Source organism: Papilio xuthus, unplaced genomic scaffold (genome assembly GCF_000836235.2).
Source record: "Papilio xuthus unplaced genomic scaffold, Pxut_1.1 DF827680.1, whole genome shotgun sequence".
NCBI classification, from domain to species: Eukaryota; Metazoa; Arthropoda; class Insecta; order Lepidoptera; family Papilionidae; genus Papilio; species Papilio xuthus.
In genome coordinates, this window is record NW_013530969.1 from 5,292,377 (window position 1) to 5,312,949 (window position 20,573).

The window sequence follows — 20,573 nt, forward strand, 5'->3', positions numbered from 1 at the left end:
TTACCTTCTACTGTCCTAAACGATGAATCCGGAGACTCGGTGGATCCTAGTTGAAGGAAAGGACGACTACTGGGCTCTCTTAAAAACTCGATATTATTGGCGTAAGCTGATGGATCGATTAATATTGCCTACAAACAAAAATTAAATAGTTTAAAAGAACATTCAAAACCAATCCACAATGTCGTTCTTTGTCTATATCTTTAATTTTCTCTCTTCCTCTTTCAGAAGAATCCTATCAGCTACTAGTATATCCTAGGAAACTATATTATGAAACTTAAATAATAATCATTTTGTAAATCATACATCGCTTTGTTGACCAGATGATGTTTCAGTCGAGCTCATCGACGTATCGCGGCCCGAGCTGTCCTGGTCGCTATGGATACCGCGGCCGTCACCAGCGCCAGCACCGGCCGCCCCTCCTACTCCCCCCACGCCTGGTTCCATAACGTTAGCGTGCAGGTCAAGGTCTGGTTCCACAGTAGGCATAGGAATAGGGGACAGGTTTTGCTGTGGCTCCCTGTCTTCATCCTGGAAAAACGACACTTCAAACTTGCCCCCAATACTTTATTTTGACTATATGACGAAATCGCTACTTGTAACACTATACCGTCTGAATTCTATAAACAAATAATAAGTAAATAAAGAGGGTGCCAAGTGACAGTTGCACGATAATACATCATCGGAAGTTGAATAAATGTTACACTGTGTTTACGCTTAATTAAAAAACTTACAGATTGCTGCTGGCTTATAGCGTGGAAAAGCCAATGTGGCACAAGAGCGTCGTCGTCCACTTGACACGATTCGTATGTATCCGATGAACGACCAGACGTAAACACTTCTTCTGATGTCTTTTAAAAGTAATCAATAGTTAACAAAATGGTATCAAATAATGGGGCCAGATAAGAGATTTGTTTTTTTGCATACAATTACACTCACCGCCCGCCTAGTTTCCATAACGTGGCTCATACTTCCCGTTTCGGGGTTAATTAGAGTGGCGTAATCTGGCTGATCACCTATTACTTGTTCATTTATTGAAAAACCACTAAAGCCTTGTACTGAATCTCCTGGAAACTGTATGAAGATTCAAGTCAATTTATTACACGAGACTGTTTAATTTATTATATCATAAATAAAATTTTGTAAATAAACATACCGAAAGACGATTTTGGTCATTTCTTTCAAATATGTCTTGAACGGATGATCTCTTGGAAGGTGTCTTTACTTGTAAAGAATCGATCGTAGTACTTAATTCACTATCAGCTAAGAAGTATTCTGAATAACCAGATAAAGAAGCAAAAGATTTAAATGAAATTAAATCTAGATTCACTTGTTTTGGTCCTGAATCTAATGATGTTGCAATGGATTCATTATCAATTGCGTTGTAAAAATGAACCTTTTCACCGCTTTTCTTATGTTCGTCAGGAATCAATTTTTTACTTTCAATAGTTAAAATAGACTTTCTCTCAGAGTTGTCAATGAAATTGAGCATATCGTCAACAACATTCATCATTTCATGATACACGGTTTCATCGGAGGTACTGTTTGATACATTTATTTCATTTTTTTTACATGTTAATTCAATTATACTGTTCAGTGGGACTACCTCTTGATTATTTTCAGATAAACCTGGGTCTGAAGATAGCTTGTCACTTTCCATAGTAAGCGATTTCTTACAAGAAGCCATAGATAAGACTAAATTTGATGTGTTTGCGTTGAAATTAATTTGTTTTTTTATGGACTCTACTGATGAAACCTTGCTAGAATTCGACGAATCTGATACTGCGAGTTTCTCTTCTATATTTTCTATAGACTTTTTGATACTTAAGGACTTATTTTTTTGTTTAGATATAGTATTATGGGACATTAGAATACTTTTACTTCTTTCATTGACGGTTTGTGTGTTTTCTTTGTTACACTGAACATTGCTAACATTTGATGATTGGGGTTTGTTCTCCTTATCATCAAACATTACAGACGATTTCTTATAACATTCGGGTACGCTAAGTTTTTCCTTCATGGAACTTGCCTTTGGAATATTACTTACTTTTAAGGTAATCTTGGATGTAAACTTCTTTTTGTTTTGAGATGGTGGTGACAACTGTCTAATTGTAACTATGCTGTTTGTGGATGAACTTGAACTGTTTGCGGCCTGTATGTTTCGGGCGCTTTTATGTTCCTTGTTCTTTCTATTCTCTATACCAGGTTTACTGTGTCTCTGATTATCAGTTTCATTTTCAATTTTGTTACGAAAAACAGAATACACAAGTTTCTCATGTGGTTCTCGGACAAATTTCATCAATTCTTTTTTGACATTTATAGTGTTCATTAAGTTTTTAGGAAAATCATTATTGCCTTTCTCTACAGTACAGTTCATGGACTTAAGTAGCTCATTTGTGGTATTTAGCTCGCATTTACTATGACTTTCTTTAAAAGTCACCTTTTTCTTATTCTTTTTAATATTTTGATATATTTTGGATTTGCTAGTTTTTACCGTTACCCGTTCAAATCTTGTATTTTTGGATAAATCAAAACTAGAAATAAACATTCCACAACTATTTTAACAGATCATGAAAGCAACAGTATTCAGTCTACTCTAAATACTCTAAAAGTGTCACTTAGCATCTCTCCGTCCGTTCCGTTTCATTCGTTATTTTATAGAATTAATAACTATATAACTATACAAGTAAACTTACCATACTGTTTTTGACGCTACCTAAAAAATTAAGTACAAATTACTTAAGAAATTTCACATTTATATCATGGGTGTTATAATAAGATAGTAATCGTTGTACCTCTCTTAAAGTTTTACGACGTCTTGTTGGTTTGCATAATTCTACCGATGGCTTCCTTTTTGCTAGATTTTTATTATTGCTTGAAACATTATTATTCTTTTTAGTTTCTAGTGAATTATTTATTTTTCGAACCTTGCTACTGGATTCACTGTGTTCATTTGTCTTTCCGCCAGTTCTTGCAGTCAAACTAAGTTTAGAATTTCTCCTCTTTATATTATGACTCTCTGTAATTTTCTTCAAAGTGAACGTAGTCGCGGGATTTCTCTTTATAAACGTTTTTGCTAGAGAACGTTGCCATTTTCCTTGATATAATATATCTTCACAGGATGTTTTCTCTTTATAGCTATGAATAAAGATACCACCGTATGCCAGTTTGCCATTACCAATATTACAAATGCTGTTTTTAAAATCAATTTCTTTCCTTAAAAATTGTTCTGTCTCAGTGCTGTTTATGATTTTTGGCAAATCTATAATCGGTTCCAAGTAATTAGGGGTATGTTTAGACTGATCATCTTCATTTACATATAATTTACTTATTATGTTTTGTGGAGTTTGAAAGTAGGTGTCGTCTGGTTTAATTATATGTGATACATCGTCGTAATTCTTACATACCGAAGTAACTACGTCTACAGAGGCATTAAAGATATTTTCTTGAGACTCGTTAAATGTTTCAATAGCATCAACGGTATGAGTCACAGCGCTATTAGAAATCTCTAGTTTCTTATCTAACGCATTGTCGGAATCTTTAATTTGAATACCATTCGGTTTCATTCTAGGACTAATTACATTTTCAATATTTACATTGTTAGTATCTTCAGATTTGGTATAATAATGAATTGGTTCACTTTCATCAATGAAAGATTTCAAATCTGTTGTATTCATGTTATCGTTTGTCATCTTATTTAATGATGTTGCTGAAGAATATGGACATACGAATCCGGTATCAGGGCCACATTGCACGTCCATAGTGATATGACGTATACCTTTTGATGTACTGGGTTCATTAATATCTAGAACAATAATCTAAAAATAAGTATGACTGTGAGTCTATACTATACGGACAAAGAAATATAATTACCATATAAAAATATTGCTTGGGATTCTTCATTTTCCGTGTTCAATGTATCAGGAATAGAACTTTCGCTTTTAGTTATTATAGGCACAATGTCCAACGTATCTTTGAATTCCAAAGGCAGTAAATTATTTTTATATATGCTGTTACTTAAATCCGTAGTTATTGTTCGATGAAGAGCTAAAGTTTCACTTGTTTTGTTGGTAACAATTTCTATAACACAACTTTGTTCGGTAATTGCAATGGATTCTTGATTTCGTGGTAATAGATGTTCACTATTATTAGATTCCACGGGTATTACATCGTCAACGAGTTTCTTGGTTTCATCATCATCGTTTGGAGTGCAAAGATTCACCAAGCTATAAGGAATCTTAAAAAAAACGAGTTGTAAAAGTCAAATAAACTACCTATTTTAAGCAGTAACGAGCCTATTTTATATTCCTTTTAACAATTGCAAATGGCTAAACTGTTGCTTGGTACTTGGATATAAACTATCGAACACCAATACACCTTTTCATTTCATATTGTGATCTTATATGGTACATGAAGGTCAATACGCATATGTTTGTCTCAGTTTAAAATTTTAGATAATTTATAAATATTATTAATGCATTAATGTGATTCAAACATACCGGTTTTGAGATTGACCTTATTTGATGACTTTGTCTAGATTTTCTTTTATTTTCTACTTTGTTACTTTCACATTCAGCAGAAGAAACGCTGTTCTTAATTGTACATCTACAAAAACTTTTCTTATTAATTGTCCTTTTGAAATATATCTTTTTTTCTGTACTACCCGCATGTTTTTCATTGGATTTAGTTTCTTTTCCATTTGACTTCTTACTTTTCTTGATAAGTAGTTTTATTTTATGTTTGTCCTTGCTTGTTTCCCTTCTACCTTTTTTGCTTGATTTCTTGCTTCTACTATCATTGCTTAATTTGATACTGTGATCCGTATCACCGGAGCTACTTACTCCTGAATAATTGTCAACTATAGGGTACGTTCTTGCCGGCGAAGGGTCCCGTACATTTGAATTTAAATTATTAGGTTTCAATTTATCAAAACTAGGAGAAGCGCTGCACTCTTGTTTGTTATAATCGTAAACTATAATTGTAACATAAATAAAATAACATGTTTTATCAATTAATCATGCGAGAAAAATTCTTTTACTTACCCTTAATCAATTCGTTACTGGTAACGCTCATATCGTCGTCTTCCACTTGCAAGTGTACGTACTGGTACGCTCCTACCGTTGTATTTTTGTAATATTCCTTGTCTGTCATAGACAAGTGTTTGAAAATTTATAATTTTAATGAAAATATGACATGAATAGGTAAAAAAACTATTATTAGAAATTAAAAGACTATACTACTTAAAAATCAATTTTAACTCATTTATTTTTTATACGTCTAGACTATCTTTGGCTACCCCCCCCCCCCTACAAAAAAAGAGGAACATTTCTGTTACGAAATAGTATGGTCTCTTACCTGTAGTTTCTACGAAATGACTATACTTGGACACAATTTCCTTTCTGTAAAAATATAGAATAAATATTTGACTTTTTTCTTTAAAGATAGGTAGGTCAAATACTTTTTTTTTTATTTAAAGATAGGTTAATACTTACGTTGACGCATTTTCGGTACTTTTAAGAGGCTCTATCTCTCTGGTTGCATTTGTTTGGTAATCTTTAAAAAAACGTATTTCAATATTTTATAAAGAATTAGTTTAGATGAGATTAATTTTACTTATTTACACACAACAGAACACTTTATCTTCAGTTTCGTAAGCAGTGTAGTTTCAAAATACAAGACAAACTCGCTAACTTAAGATAATTAAACATGATAGGATTCGTACCACCAAAAGTAAAAGATAGATTTTGATTAAAATAATATCTTTTTCTCCTTTGGATAGCCCTCTCGGTAAGCGTAAGTAGATCTAGTAGCTTGCATTGAAGCCAGGAGGTCGGCGGTGGTATGCTTTTATTCTTGTGCGTTGTAATAGCCAGTTTCATCAGCCGGCAGACCACGCGGTCAAGCTCTGTGCTTATGTCTTCGTCTGCAGTCAGCATGTTGCGTAACTTGCGAACTTTGAAGTCCAAAGAGCGCTGGAGCCATTTACCTGAATTGGACCCAATTTCTATTAAGCGGCCAACTATGCCTTTGAAGCCGCATGTCGTTTTGCACTGGAGCGACCAGACTACCTTACAACATTAAAGCGCAATTTCCCTTTGAGTGGATTTACTAATAGTTCAACTTAATTGATTGACATGAGCTCCTTCAATCTACTCTTGCTAGTCCTTATTAGGGTTCCGTACCTCATAGGAAAAAAACGGAACCCTTGTAGGATCACTTTGTTGTCCGTTCGGTGTCTGTCAAGACCATTTTTATTAAAAAGTATGCTATTATTTTTCTGGTTGTTACAAAATAACCGTGTAGGTATATATTTTACGTTTATCCGGGGTTATATTTTTTAAAAAAACGGTAAAAAAATTGTTCCATGACTAATCTTTGATTCGTAAATCACTATGGTTGTATAATCTATGATTATAGTACAATGACAAACCATTCGGGTGCGATGAATTCGAACTTGCATTGGAATACGAAGTGGAATGCATCTCCGTCATATCCCACTAGAAAACAAAAAATAATTTACCACACTTTCTAATAATAAAATGGGTAACAAAATATCAATAAAGGAATGAATAAGAAATGAATAGTCTTTATTTTTTCAGTAAAAAACAATGAGTCAGTCACAGTTTGATGGCATCATGGGATTTAAATGGGTTATTATTTGAATTTGACAAGAAAGGGATGACAATAAAAGGTATTTTACCATTTAACAATAAACACGTTTATATACACATACATACTACTTCCATTTACTGAAAAAAAATCTTATATGCTTAAGGCGGTAATTATACTTAATAGATGGGATTTCAATGATGAAAGTATACAAAAAAAAACTATACATTGGCGTAAATAACTACATGACGTCATCAACATCTACAAATTCAAATTGTTTCTTTACATCGGAGAGAGCGTCGTTATCTTGGTAGTCGTTTTCTGGCGTTGTCATGGAAACGTTCTCGACAATCAAACGCGAGTGTATCACAATGTTGTCCACCACTTCGTAACCGTTCCATTCAAGTAGATCCCTGAAAAGATGAAAGAAAGTTAACGCTAGTCTTTTAATGAACTTCAGGATTATGCTTCTGCAGGCTTCTCTAAATAGGTTTATGCATCTCAACGTTAAGAAATGTTGAAAAAAATTAACTGCACAATATTAAAGTGATGTAATAAAGAAGCCGATTGAAGCTCTCCCAAGCTAAAATTTTTAGGCTACTTAGGCTATAAAGTTGAGAAAGAAGCTACAAAGGACATACTGAAATTCCCAGAACCAGGTGGTTGTAGTAGCGACAGTCACTTCTATATTGTTTATGAATCGCCACAGAGCATATCAAAATAATATCCTATAGAAATCGTTAGCATTTCGAAATAGTAACTCCGACTGAACTCACTTGACTTTATCCATGTCATCTGTTATGTGCTCAACAGCACGCATTAAATATTCTAAAGGTATTTCTAATTTCTCACTATTCATGGATCCTTCGGAAGAGATCTGAGAGTCAACCAGTTCATTTATTTCATCAGATATCAATTCTATTATGCGGCTTTCTTCAGTTTTTATCTAAAAAAATAATTAAAACAGACCACATTAAATAAAATTTAAACATCCTAACAAAACATACAGGTTGATCAATTTTTTAAATGCCTTTACTTACTTCATATGGATAATTATAATCTCTAACAACTCTATAGTATTGATTCCAATATGGTGCATTTTCACCCCAATTAAAATTATTCCAAGTGCAAACTTTGTGTTGCTGTTCTAATGTATTTCTGTTTAAATTCAGTGTTTTAGTCAACTGTCGAATTTCATCAACAATTTCTCTTGTATGCATTATAGAATCCAATTTATTCTTTGCCATCAAATTTTGTGTTGTTTTAGAGAATTTTCTCACTTGTAACATTGAACAGTGCAATCTAAAATTTTATAAAGAAAAATATCTTTGATTAAATCAGTTACCATAGGTTTCTGAAACCAAAATCCTCATTTGAGGGATGATATGTTTTATACAGAGATTTTAATCTCAAAAACCCATGGTTTGTGTAACCAGAACTAGAATTATAAATAAATAATTAATGTAACATACATGCTATAGGAAAATACATAGACAACACAGAAGCTCTAAGCTACATACTGACAATACTATAATATTGAAATTGTATTTTACTAAAAAGCAAACATCACTTATTACAATTATGGAGTCTCTTGTATTAATTAAAAACCGGAATAATAACCTGCTAGAAACATCCTCAATTTCATACACTCTGTTAATCACTTTCCTTCTTGGTACTACTACATTTTCTGACACATCTTCGTCAAACATAAGATAGCTCCTACCGATTTCTCTGTCTATATTACACTGTGATGTGTTATCTTTGTACACTAAAGTATCAATAGGTGGTGAGCTGAATATAACAATCGTCATACAGGACCTTTTCTCGGGGAAAGGGATTTCGGTAAAGGATTCATCGCTGGGAAGATTAAAAAAATGGTTAGGAACTACATGGGATCGAAAGATTGTTAGGAGAGTAAAAATGAATAATACTTGTGTTCTATACACATTATCCAAGGATAGGAGAGAATCAATGAATAGTGATACAAAAAGTGACTAGGGAAAGTACTGGCCATTGTTTAACTTTAGAGGGACTTCTAATTAAAAAAATATATCTTTTACTCACTTAGGTGGCGCACACAACATATTACTTTCATGTATTGAATCTGGATAATCCCAACTTTCTACCTCACTCAAGTTATTTTCATTTGGAAGACCTAGAATTTAAGTTGGATTTATATAAATTATTGTGCATAAAAATTCCTCCAATATGTATACATAGTTTGTATTATGTACCAAGACTACAGCACAGAAAATATGCCCGCAAACAACGGCTACCTTCCAGTCAAAGATCTGTCAAAATCGGCCCAGCTGTACCAGAGATTACCCATAACAAATGCAGCCTTGCAATCAGACAGACACATACTATTTTTTCAATATTACACACAGACACTCCAATTTTATTAACATTTATAGATACATAACTTAGTCTAAAACACATACTTACTTTTTACTAAAGCCATGCTATCTATAGTTAGTGATTGTTGTTTCTGATAATTCTTGGAAACAAATAGAGCAAGCTGACTACAGCAACCATAGTGCTCAGTTCCGGTAGGACCGGGTCCCACACCTTTACAAGTTACAGTGTAATTTGGGTACCTTAATACAATATTACTGCACCTATAATAATAACAATAAAAAAGATTACATATATCCTTTAAGTTACTTATTTTAAATAACAATTTTAAGTTTTTATATTTAGTTTACCAGTCATTGAATTGCTCCCTGCTCCATTCAAACAAATGATCCCATCTTCTAAGACCATTCTTCTCCATGGATTTAAAGAGAACATTAAAATCGGCATTTGGGGTTGTGATAACTGTAACTTGTGGTTGGATGAAACCAAATATATTATGGACCAGCCTGTCTAGATCATGTGGCAGCATGTGTTCTATCATCTCAATAGCAACTACCGCATCACAACCAATAAGTCTATAATCAGGATCTGCTGCATTGCCTTCAAATAACTGAAAGGAAAAAAATTGGTGCATTGGCTAACTGCTATCAAGATAAACTATAATTATATAAGTAAGAGTATAACCAGGACACATACGGTAATTTGCAGTGGAGTTTCTCTTCTAGGTGCATATTCTCCATCGCAAATTATATCAGGTGAACATCGCAAAGATACATTCTCAATATCCACTCCTAGGATATGTTTGACTCCAGGCACTTCCTTTAAGTACTTTATAAAAGTCATATCATGATAGCCAAGGTCAACAATCTGAAAATCATAAAAATTATAAACTAAAGTTGTATTATATTAAGAATTAAAGAAAATTGTGTGAATAATAAAACTAACCTCATTGTGCATTTTTGTTTACGATGTCTAATGAAATTACATTTATATTAAATAATACATTATACATCTTAATTACAAACCTTCTCTAATTTTCCATTCCATCTTTCATCCAAAAGACAATCATTGACAGCGGCATATCGTTGCACGTACATCGGTGGGAAAAATATCACGCCTTTTTCATCATCAAATTCGGAAAATACTTGCTCATCAGAATCTTCATCGTCAGAGCTACTGCTCTTCTTGATAAGAGAAAAACTGAAGCGTTTATAATATGGCCCTATCAGTCTATCTAAAATAATAAGTAATGATTCGCGAAAGTAAATCAAGGTTTGCAGAGCAATAATCATAATGAGCAATTGAACTTAAGATTTGACTAGAAATAATTTCTCAGCTCTGCAAATTATCTTCTAATTTAAAGAAACCGCAACTCGTCAGACAAGGAATGCCATGATATTCATATGTTTGTTTACATGTTTTTGTTTTTTCTTGTTTGACAGTTGACACTTATGAAACAATTTGTCACAGAATATGTAGGACTTATTTTCGATTTTATGAAATAAAAAAGATTTTGTGTTTTTTTTTTAACTAATATTGCTTTAATATAAATAACTGATGAAGAGATCTTATTAGGTTACTACTTAAATCTTAATTAAGTATTAATTGACAAGCGTAGTTATTAGGACAAAAAATATTTGAATCGATTTTAAACAATTAAAAATCGAATACAATTGTGATAGAATCAGTATTCCGTGAAAAGAAGAGTTCGCTTAGGACCTAGCAGGTAAATTAAGTAATATACTTAACTTTTCTCCCGCAATAACTTCAACGGTGGAAAACAATTAGTTAGCTTAATTAGAGTTTAAAATAGAAAGACAACATTTATTTTAACCCCTGACACAACTTACGGCATATATGATTTCGGTGATATTTCAAATGAGCATGTTGCAAAAATATCCATTGTTAGAACCACTCTTATTGTCTGCGATCTGTCTATCATTTGCTTTACAACCGGTTATGCTTACGCAAATGACCTACTCTTGTAAAGCAGTCAATCTCCTTAAATTGGTTATTAATTCTATATGAATATTAAAAAATCAGTTGACCTTAGCAACGTGATGCTGAAGCTATGTCGATTTCAACAAAATTAATTATAGCATATACATATATTCTGTACATACATATACAACATATTCTGTAGCATATAATTTAATTTATGTATTATTAAACACCAAGGGTTTTATACTTAGGCCACAAAAGTTAGTATCTTAACTAAATTGGAGAAGGTACGTTAATAACTTTTTTAATTTTTTAGTAGAGATGAATAAAGAAACTTTCACCTTTTGACTATTATTTATCTTAAAAATGGAACCGCGTAATATTTTCCACCCATATTGTACTTAATTATTACCAACTAAACCAACCTATATAAATTGCTAACTACGCTATAAATTCCTCATTGGATGACTAACTTCCAGCTGATTCATAAGTTGCAATTGTCGTTACAATTTTAGAAATAAATCTTATTAAGGACCGAAAAAAAAACAATGTCGATTATAAATATACTAGGCCCATCTGTTGTGATGTATTTTAGGGTAGAACTCCAGACCCATAGTGGACACGTACATATATTATATTAGCTGTAGACAATTTGAATCATTAGCCAAATTTCACGCGTGTTACTGTGATGCACGCTACGCTATAAAAATAACATTTCCTGTAGAAAAGTTGCACCAACGCAGACCTTGACTTCATCAATTTCTTTGAAATGAAGTTTCGTATGTAACAAGTGATTGCATGATAATTACATAATTCAAGTGCTAAATATGAGCCGTGCTGCCTAGATGTAACGTGGGTAGATCTTAATTAGTTTTTAATGTAAGAGATGTTTTAATAAAATGTAAATTTACCGCACTATAATACTAACGTAATGAAGCTTTCATGAGACGTTATCATTAACCGAATAAAAGTAACTACTAACATTCAATGAAATTAATATTAAATGTCCTGAGATAGCCCTCTTACATAAAGGCAGGCCTGCGATTTGGAATAAGTTAACAGAAACAGTAATGTCATCTCTTGTAATTCTAGTTTATCTTTTGAGTCTGTAATAAAACAAAAAAATAATAGATTCTACTATATTTACATTAGTGCGATGGTCAGAAAGTTGACATTTAACTTAAGTTCACGCCTCGTCATATTATTTCTAAGATGTCATGTCATCTCTTCTTGCGTTGCAATACAGGCACAATCGCACAACTGACACATACAACTGTCTGCACATACGCATGATGTAATGCCGTTTGATAATGTTCGATGTCTATATCTTAGTTCCGGTTGCAGATCTTACTGAGAGGTGTTTTGCAATACATCACACGTATGTAGCTCTATTGTTTATGAGTCTGTATATTTCGACAAATCAATGTCGAAAGTATTTTATTCTGCGTTAGAAGGCGTACGACATTAAATGAAAAAGTTGTTTCAACGATTAAAATAGTTATAGGTAAATAATTACTTAAAAATGCACTGTATGTCGTAAAGGGACGAGAAGAAAGTCGTATTGTCGAGTAAATATAGGACATAGCACTGTTGCTTATTTTGTTAAACGATAACTCATTGACATAATTTACATCTGAAGTTTAGCTTTTTTTAAAACTCTGACTCTATTCTATTGATCGTAGTTGATTACGTCCTCGTCTTATATGTGTCATTTGTTTTTTCAAATAATGATTTAAGATTTTTTCTTGATGTTTTATTCAGAACTTTACCAGGTTTTAGAAGGGATCAAATACGAGACCTTGTAACAAATCATTGTGCCGATATAAACGCATAGAAACTAACAAGAGTAGGCACATATGGCTGCACACCCACGACACAAAGTTTTCAAATATAATTTCACACAGGAATTTCTAGTAATGACTTCTCAGACTTTTTTGTATTTCCATGGATTCTTTAAAAGATAATGAGTGATGACAAAGTTTTTATTGCAGTTTTATATCAGTGGAAACCATAGTTTAAAAAGCTTTTTTATATTATTAGGTGGCAAACAATCAAGTGGCCACCTATATTCGCCAAAATGGCGTAGCGACTGCTGCCTATAGATATCAGCAATTGCAGATGCGTTGTCTACCATATACCTACATACCTTTAGTTAATAAAGACTTTGAGACGTAAGAATTTATAGATAAGAAATTTATTTATTAATTCAGAAAAATCCTATATAAATAGTAAGCAATAATTGTAAAAAAATCTCAGGATCGACTTGCTGGAAAGTTGAATAACATGAAATTTAAACTAAGGTATGTCGAAGTGAACGGTGCTCGGCTGGCTATGTACTAGACATCTCAATACGTGCTTCGAATAAAGAAAAAAATAAAAAAATGAACGAATAAATTACCTTCGAATACCTCTCCAGTCGCCTTACAAATGAATTCGTAAGTACGAAGATAATAAAATGAAGTTATTTAACTGTTATAGTATATTATTTATATATAAATCAATAAATAATAGCCTAGATATTATTTCAAATCAAAAGACTGTTTAGTGCACTATTTATTATGCACGCCGTGCCAGTTGTGTTTTAAGAACGTACTGTTAACCACATATAAGGCTAAGAGGTCACTTATTATGTCTGTATGACACGTATACAATTGCCAGCAAGAATAAAATGAACAATAATGAATTTATCAATTTTTAGTAAAGTAGTCTCATTTTTTTATTACTTTAGTAATATTTATTTAATATTAATTTATTTTAGTTCTACTGATAGAATAATTAGTTAAATCACAGCTTAGTCTTCGTACCGGTTTTAGGAGCGCATACACAGGTCAGGTGAAGAAAAGGCGCGCGCGAAGGCAATATTCGTCAGTCGCACCAGGGTCGCCAAAGGGGTCGGGCCGCTATCTAGTCATTGTATTTTTTATCATATATTTTTTTAAAATATTATAATCAAAAGGTCACCATGAAAGTGTTCATCGTATTGACGGCGGTCGCCGCTTTAGCAAGTAAGTCTTATAATGTAATTTGATATATTAAAATTATTATAATCCTATATTAACATCTAATATTATACAATTATTTTACTCTTAATCGATATTTTTATATTAATAAGACACAATTTATTAAAAAAAAATCTTATTGCTTGCAAATTTATTTTATTTTTTCGTATAATTTTTTTAACTAACATTTTTTGGGAATAACTTTCATTAGGTTACTTTTTATTTTCATTTAAATGTCTTTATTGGAGAGTATCATACGTATTTTTGTGCAAATAAACAAGATTGGAAGAGGAACTTCGTGTATAATTATTTATTTTATACAATAATTTCACAAACCTTTTGCAAACACAAACACTAATTATAAAAAGTGAATAAGGTAATAAGTGACCTCATTAAGTCCAATTATAGAACTTCATTGTTATGAAAACATATTGTAAATTTTAAGCAACACATTTCATATGAACTTCCAGTAGTTTGTAAGCGCTCACGAACTATGAAAGAATCGACATTGTGCCTGAACGCGTTGATGTCTTTTGTACTGAAAAAAATTCTTAATGCAAAAAGGAGTTCAGAGAATAAAAATTACAAAGGTTTTAAAGTAGTTTGATTCTTTAGTTAAATTATCACACTCTTGGCTACTACTTTGTTGGCTTATCCGTGCATATATTCATGAGCCGTCTGCCACATGCGACATCTAATTTGTATTCAGCATCAAACTTATTTAACTACTGCCATTGGACAGTAATTATTTTATTTTACTATGTATTTGCTTGGACTGATAGTAGCTAATCGACTAACGTTTCAATTTTTTATAAATAATTTTCATATCAATAAGACTATAATGTAAATAAGTATAACTTTCTAATATTCCTTTTCGATATATCTTTTAACTATGAATATAAAAAAGGAATGAACAAAGTACATAACAAAGAAATGAAACAACTTGCGTATTACATTACTCAATGTCATTTCCAACAACTTGTTATTTTTTTATTGTAAACGTTCATTCGACATCAGCACTATTTATTGCAAGTTACTTTTACACCACAGCAAACATAAAAAGGTAAAAAGAAACTAAATAAGGTACAAAGTGAGCTTGAATGTGAACGTCACCCTTGTGTAACCGCATACCTTGCTTTTTTGTAGTTAACCATTATCAAGAAAACTATAGAATTGCGTTCAATTGGAAAGTTAAATTTAAAGGTTTTTATACTGTTTTACTTTTGTATATATTGTTTCCTATTTTGCGTGTAAGTTTCTTGTAAAATTCTAAAAAGTAATCAACGTAAATTATAATCTCATGATGTAATACTTAAGAAAAATGAATATATCGTGTTTTAATCTCACAGTAAAAAACTTCTAAAAAAGGCTAGTAGCCTTTTTCCAAATAATTGTTATTTACCTCTTTACATTTAAAGTGTAATAAGCAGCCCAAAAATAATGTAAACCTACTACAATTAGACATATGTAACTATTCTATTATATATCTATTCTTATCTAACTAGGTAAACTGGTTCCAAATTCATAGATTGTAAATTACTAAGCTATGTCTAGGTCACAGTCTAATCCTGCAAATCTGGTTCTCAAAGGCCTATACAATTTAATAAGTAACATAACTATAAAATTTGTAATAGTCAATGAATAAGACAATCATTGGAAAGTGCGTCAATATAATCAAATCAACCTACGTCGATTGCTACCTTTTGTTTGGAATTAGATATGATTTTTGTCAAAATTATAATCTCTCAAAACTAATAGCTATTGGCGATTGCTGCCTCAAGATATTTATTTTTAATTTATACATACAAATTCTATGCTAATTTTATAAAATTTTGTAATATTTAAATAAGAATCGAAACTTTAACAGAACACAGTTTACACGTTCACGGAAAATACCTTTTTTTACTAAATTAGTTATTTTTAAATCTGTCACCGATGGCCAGGCAAACGTGACCACAGTCGTGTAACGAGTTTCCATAACCAGTTTTTCTTCTTTACTTTTAAGCAAACAAAAAACACGAAATTTAATGTGTCAAGGTTAACATATGAATAAGGTAGCCGATGTTAAACTTTTAAATGTAAATTTTTTAATTATACTACTTTACATAAGTATTTTGCTAAAACATAATATTCTTGTTTAGAATACTTTTGTTCAGAAAATGTAAATTTTAAGGATTCGCAGCTGCAACCAAACCAGTCTTTCTAAGACTCTGAAAGCGTCAGTTAATCTTTTAATATTAATATTGTCACACATTTTCCAAGATTTAAAAATTCAAAATATCAAGATATAAAGTAAACAATATTCAGGTAAATGCTTACATCGTTATAGATGGTTCTCGATATTATAAAGGACACAAAGATGAGTACAGAAATTCCTTTAAGGTCACATGGCAGTGCCGACCCCAGTGCATCAGTGAGCGATGCACCAGTACCTCAATGTTGTAACTTAACTTTCACTTCTCGAGCCGCTTGAGTTGCGTCACTCGCATGTTGCGTTGAGCGCGGGCGTCGCGCCTCCGCTGTTAATACATGCATAAAAACACATGCAAACAATTAACCCACGTAAATTAGCGATTCATGTAAATATTTAAATTCTTAAACATTTTAAAGTAAATAATGACAACTCGAACTTAACATAGACTATCAAATGATAATCCAACTAATTATGTTGCCATCGTAAATAATTAAACGCGATGTATTAAAATTTTAAATGACGCTGTAATTAAAAAGTATAAAATTAACATCGTATTGACATTTAAGCAAATTTTATTTCCCTGCTTCCTGATATAACATTAAAAATTGTTCTAAAATCAACACAAACAAGATATGCAAATTCTTAATCATCTCAAACAGCCGACCGGCTTTTGTTTTTATCATAATACATTCATTTATGTATGAGCATTTGCTTCACTTTATTTAATTTACTTTGATAAATTAAGATTTAAATGTTACCTGTTAAAGTACTAGTATAATAAATTAAATATGTATCGGCAAAAATGTCACCATTTATTTCAAAATGTCAAATCATCCTAGTTATCTAGGTTCAATCGACTAGATTTAGCTATTGCTTAACATATCACTGGAGCTGTTGCGTGTCAATATCTTATGTCGTTGATTATATAACTTTTGCTCTTGTGTAATAAAAAATCTGGCACGCTTCACTACGACAATGTCAGAATACGGACATGAGGCCTGTTTTATCAGCCAATGCTTTCACTTGCCAGGTCGTAGTATTTATGCTTAAATTATTTCAAATCATATACTGAACAAAGTATAATATTTGGTTATTCGGGCGTAATTCTTGTTGTTTATAAACTTAAATAAATAATCATTAATATTTTTGCCCGATTACCATAAACTTATACTTATATTTTTATTTCCTAAGGTGCACAATTCAAATGCCCGAACAAGGATGGCCAATACGAGGATGACAGACAGTGCGACAAATTCTACGAGTGTGTAGACGGCGTCGCCACCACCAAACTGTGCCCCGACGGTCTGGTATTCGACCCCACCATCAGGAAAATCAACAAGTGCGACCAACCCTTCAACGTTGACTGTGGAGACAGAACCGAATTGCGTAAGTTATTTAACACCTTAAATGTTCCAAAATAAACATAGATTATTAATTTCAGACTTAAAATTTAGATGTTGGCCGATTCTCAGACCTACTCAATATGCTCACAGAATTTCATGAGAATCGGTTAAGCCGTTTCGAAGGAGTATGGGAACGAAACTTGTGACACGAGAATTTTATATATAAGATTCTACAAACAATATCTTAGCAGTATGAGAGGTCGTTTACAGGAACGAAGTAAAGTGAAGGTATCCCGTCTACCTTAGACCACCTAGGTCACACGTTTGATTTTCTAGGTCAATCAGTTGTACATGTAAGAGATAATTATATGTCCTTATGTGAACGAAATGTATCCATGAGACTGTCGCGACGCGGTAGACTATGTTAATGAACTTAAAAGTAAAGCTCTTTAAATGATTATGTAAATTACATTCCGCCATTGTAAATTCTCAGTCTGAATAATGAGCGACAGTAAATTGACATTAAAATTTTATCTACCTACAAGATTGTAGACTCGTCCAAGAATAATCGAGTATAGATTTTAGTTGGATATTCGCAGTTAGGCATTGTTTACCTTCACTTGTTATGGAGAACGTTGTCCAAAGTTCGTGACGAGTGTTTTAATGTCAAAAGTGTTGTTCATTTAGCGTTATACAGATTTTATAGAAATTTTATACGCGCCGTGTAACGAAACGTGAAAGGAATTCGATACCGGACAACGCAACTCGTCGTTCCAAGGCGAATGGGTTGAGAACGGAACAAATTAAAAATAGCGACATTTTATTTAGCGAGTCTATCGAGTGAAATATACTTCTGATACTTCCTTGTCTTTATTGTTATTACTTCTTAGTATTAATATGAATTGCATTGTGGAATTCATACAGCTTCGTGTCTCAAGGTTTCGATAATGTCACCGACATCGCCCCATGTCTACAATGAAAGTCATGTCCTACTAAATCTGATGCAATATATTGGTTTCATAAATGATTCGATTTCAAAAGTTGTTTTGGTGTTGGCTCACATTGTCGTTTTTTGCAATAACTATGAACGCGTAACACAGCAGTCTTGATAAATTTTATTCGAGAACTTTAACTGGCGTTATTGTACTGTACTTTTAAAGTATTAAATCATTAGATTTTATTATTTATTTTCTCTAAACTTAAACAATGATATCAAAAGAATAAATGTTTTATATCATTCGTATGTATTTCAGAGCCCCCTAAGCCCACCAGCCAGTGCCCACGTCGCAACGGTTTCTTCGCTCATCCCGATCCTTCCGTGTGCAACGTTTTCTACAACTGTATCGAGGGTGACGCTATTGAAGTCAAATGTACCGCCGGCCTTCACTTCGACGAGTACTCCGGTACCTGCGTGTGGCCCGACTCCGCTGGCAGACAGGGATGCCAGGTCCAGGAAAGTAAGTATCCATAATTGTTAATTACTTAATTTTGAAATCATCATTTGATCCTTTTAGATAATGAATATAAGAGGTTTAGTTTTGTGAAATAAGTTAATTCTGTACTCTTACGAAACTAATAAGTGTCAGTTGCGGTTTTGTTTATGTATAGATTAAATATTTAACATACATTATTTATTTGTTTAGAGAAAACCAAGGACGGTTTCGAATGCCCCAAGGAGCAGTTAGTGGACGCCCAAGGTCAGGCCGTCGCTCACCCCAAATTCCCCCACCCCAACGATTGCCAGCGCTTCTACGTGTGCCTGAACGGAGTCGAGCCACGTGACCTTGGTTGCCAAGTCGGTGAGGTCTACAACGAAGAATCACAGAAATGTGACGCCCCCGAAAATGTTCGCGGATGGTCAGTATTATAATCATTTAAACCTTATATTAAGTGAATATAAATTCGTAGCGGCTAGATTTTTTGGTAAGGCCCGGAATAAGACCCCAAAGTTTATTTTTGTTCGATTTATTAAAACGCACAATTACCATAATTACCTAATCAGGTTATTGTAGCATCATTTTCACTATATTTTTTCAGCGTTAAATAAACTTTCATTTATCTTTTTTTACAGCGAGGATTGGTACAAGGACGCGGAGGACGCTGCACCCGCACCTAAAGCGAGAAATTAAAATTAGTGATACTATTAATTTAGTTACACCTAAGACTTGATAAGTTAATATACTGTAAGACAATAATTTCTGTTTTATTTCTTAGCCCTTATTAACTTGTACCTATATGATTTTATATATTAAAAAAATAGTTTGAGTTGGCCACTATAAGTATTGAAAAACTACAGCTTTAAAAATGAACCTAAACACTTGCAGTCTTATATGCTATTTCATATATAGTAGGATATTTAATAACCAAATATTTAATAATAAAAATAAATGAATACAATTTTATTACTTTTATAAAATATTACGAGTTTCTTATGGTCTACGTCATTGGCAGTCTAGACACGAATCAATTCTAGAAAAGACTAATGCGGAACTACAGTTTGATTTACTTGTTCCGGTAACTGGTTGCCGCACTGGTTAGGTAAAAGATCAAACTATAACAATGCAAAAAGATGCGGCGATTCGCCGACTTTTGAAATATCAAATTATTTGCAATTTAGCGCTTAATAAAATAGCGACGAATAACTACATGAAAATAAGTTTTTTAAAACTTTACACCATAGTGCTTTTAAGAGAATAAATTGAAAGATGATTTTATAAATAAATATACTTTAACTATAGAAGGAACATTTGGAGTGACAATACGTTGTGGCATATACGTTTTGAAATAAATTTTCATTAGTTGAAGACGGTCTTTATAATTGCAGACATTATAAAGAATATATCATATTCGTATTCGGTAGTTAACTAAATAAGAATTTTTTGCAATTATAAAAAACAATTAACCTAACATTCCAGTGGCTTAACCACTTATTAAGTTAAACATACCTTTCACTACTTCCTAGCAGTTAATGTCATTGTACGCATACGTTTAACCTATGCCTACTGGTTTTTACTGGCAATAAAATTTATTACAATCACTCATTAGGAAATAAACTTTTTAAGTATTTAAATAATTACTAATGTTTACAACTCTTCTTTATTTCCGTGTAATTTAAAAAGTTTTAATAGATATTGC

At 32.4% G+C, this 20,573-nt stretch overlaps 2 protein-coding genes across 2 annotated transcripts; one reads left to right on the forward strand and one right to left on the reverse strand.

The window, feature by feature from the left end:
- Window positions 1-297: 297 nt before the first annotated feature.
- Hen1 (Hen1 methyltransferase) lies at window positions 298-10,396 on the reverse strand. The gene is made up of 22 exons (XM_013310986.1): window positions 9,987-10,396; window positions 9,658-9,828; window positions 9,312-9,571; window positions 9,052-9,224; window positions 8,671-8,761; window positions 8,227-8,463; window positions 7,647-7,908; window positions 7,383-7,552; window positions 6,893-7,019; window positions 6,428-6,494; window positions 5,720-5,983; window positions 5,490-5,550; window positions 5,353-5,396; window positions 5,040-5,141; window positions 4,497-4,969; window positions 3,871-4,234; window positions 2,793-3,802; window positions 2,694-2,713; window positions 1,154-2,531; window positions 937-1,071; window positions 732-848; window positions 298-528 (listed from the first exon to the last, which is right to left on the reverse strand). The coding sequence occupies exons 1-22, from the start codon at window positions 10,251-10,253 to the stop codon at window positions 298-300; spliced, it is 6,024 nt and encodes a 2,007-aa protein (XP_013166440.1). The 5' UTR covers window positions 10,254-10,396.
- Window positions 10,397-13,777: 3,381 nt separating this feature from the next.
- LOC106117426 (peritrophin-1-like) lies at window positions 13,778-19,633 on the forward strand. Its single transcript, NM_001311988.1, is given in 5 exon segments — window positions 13,778-13,907; window positions 17,287-17,481; window positions 18,692-18,895; window positions 19,082-19,295; window positions 19,510-19,633. Coding segments are annotated over 5 exon segments (714 nt in total). The 5' UTR covers window positions 13,778-13,864; the 3' UTR covers window positions 19,568-19,633.
- Window positions 19,634-20,573: the final 940 nt, after the last annotated feature.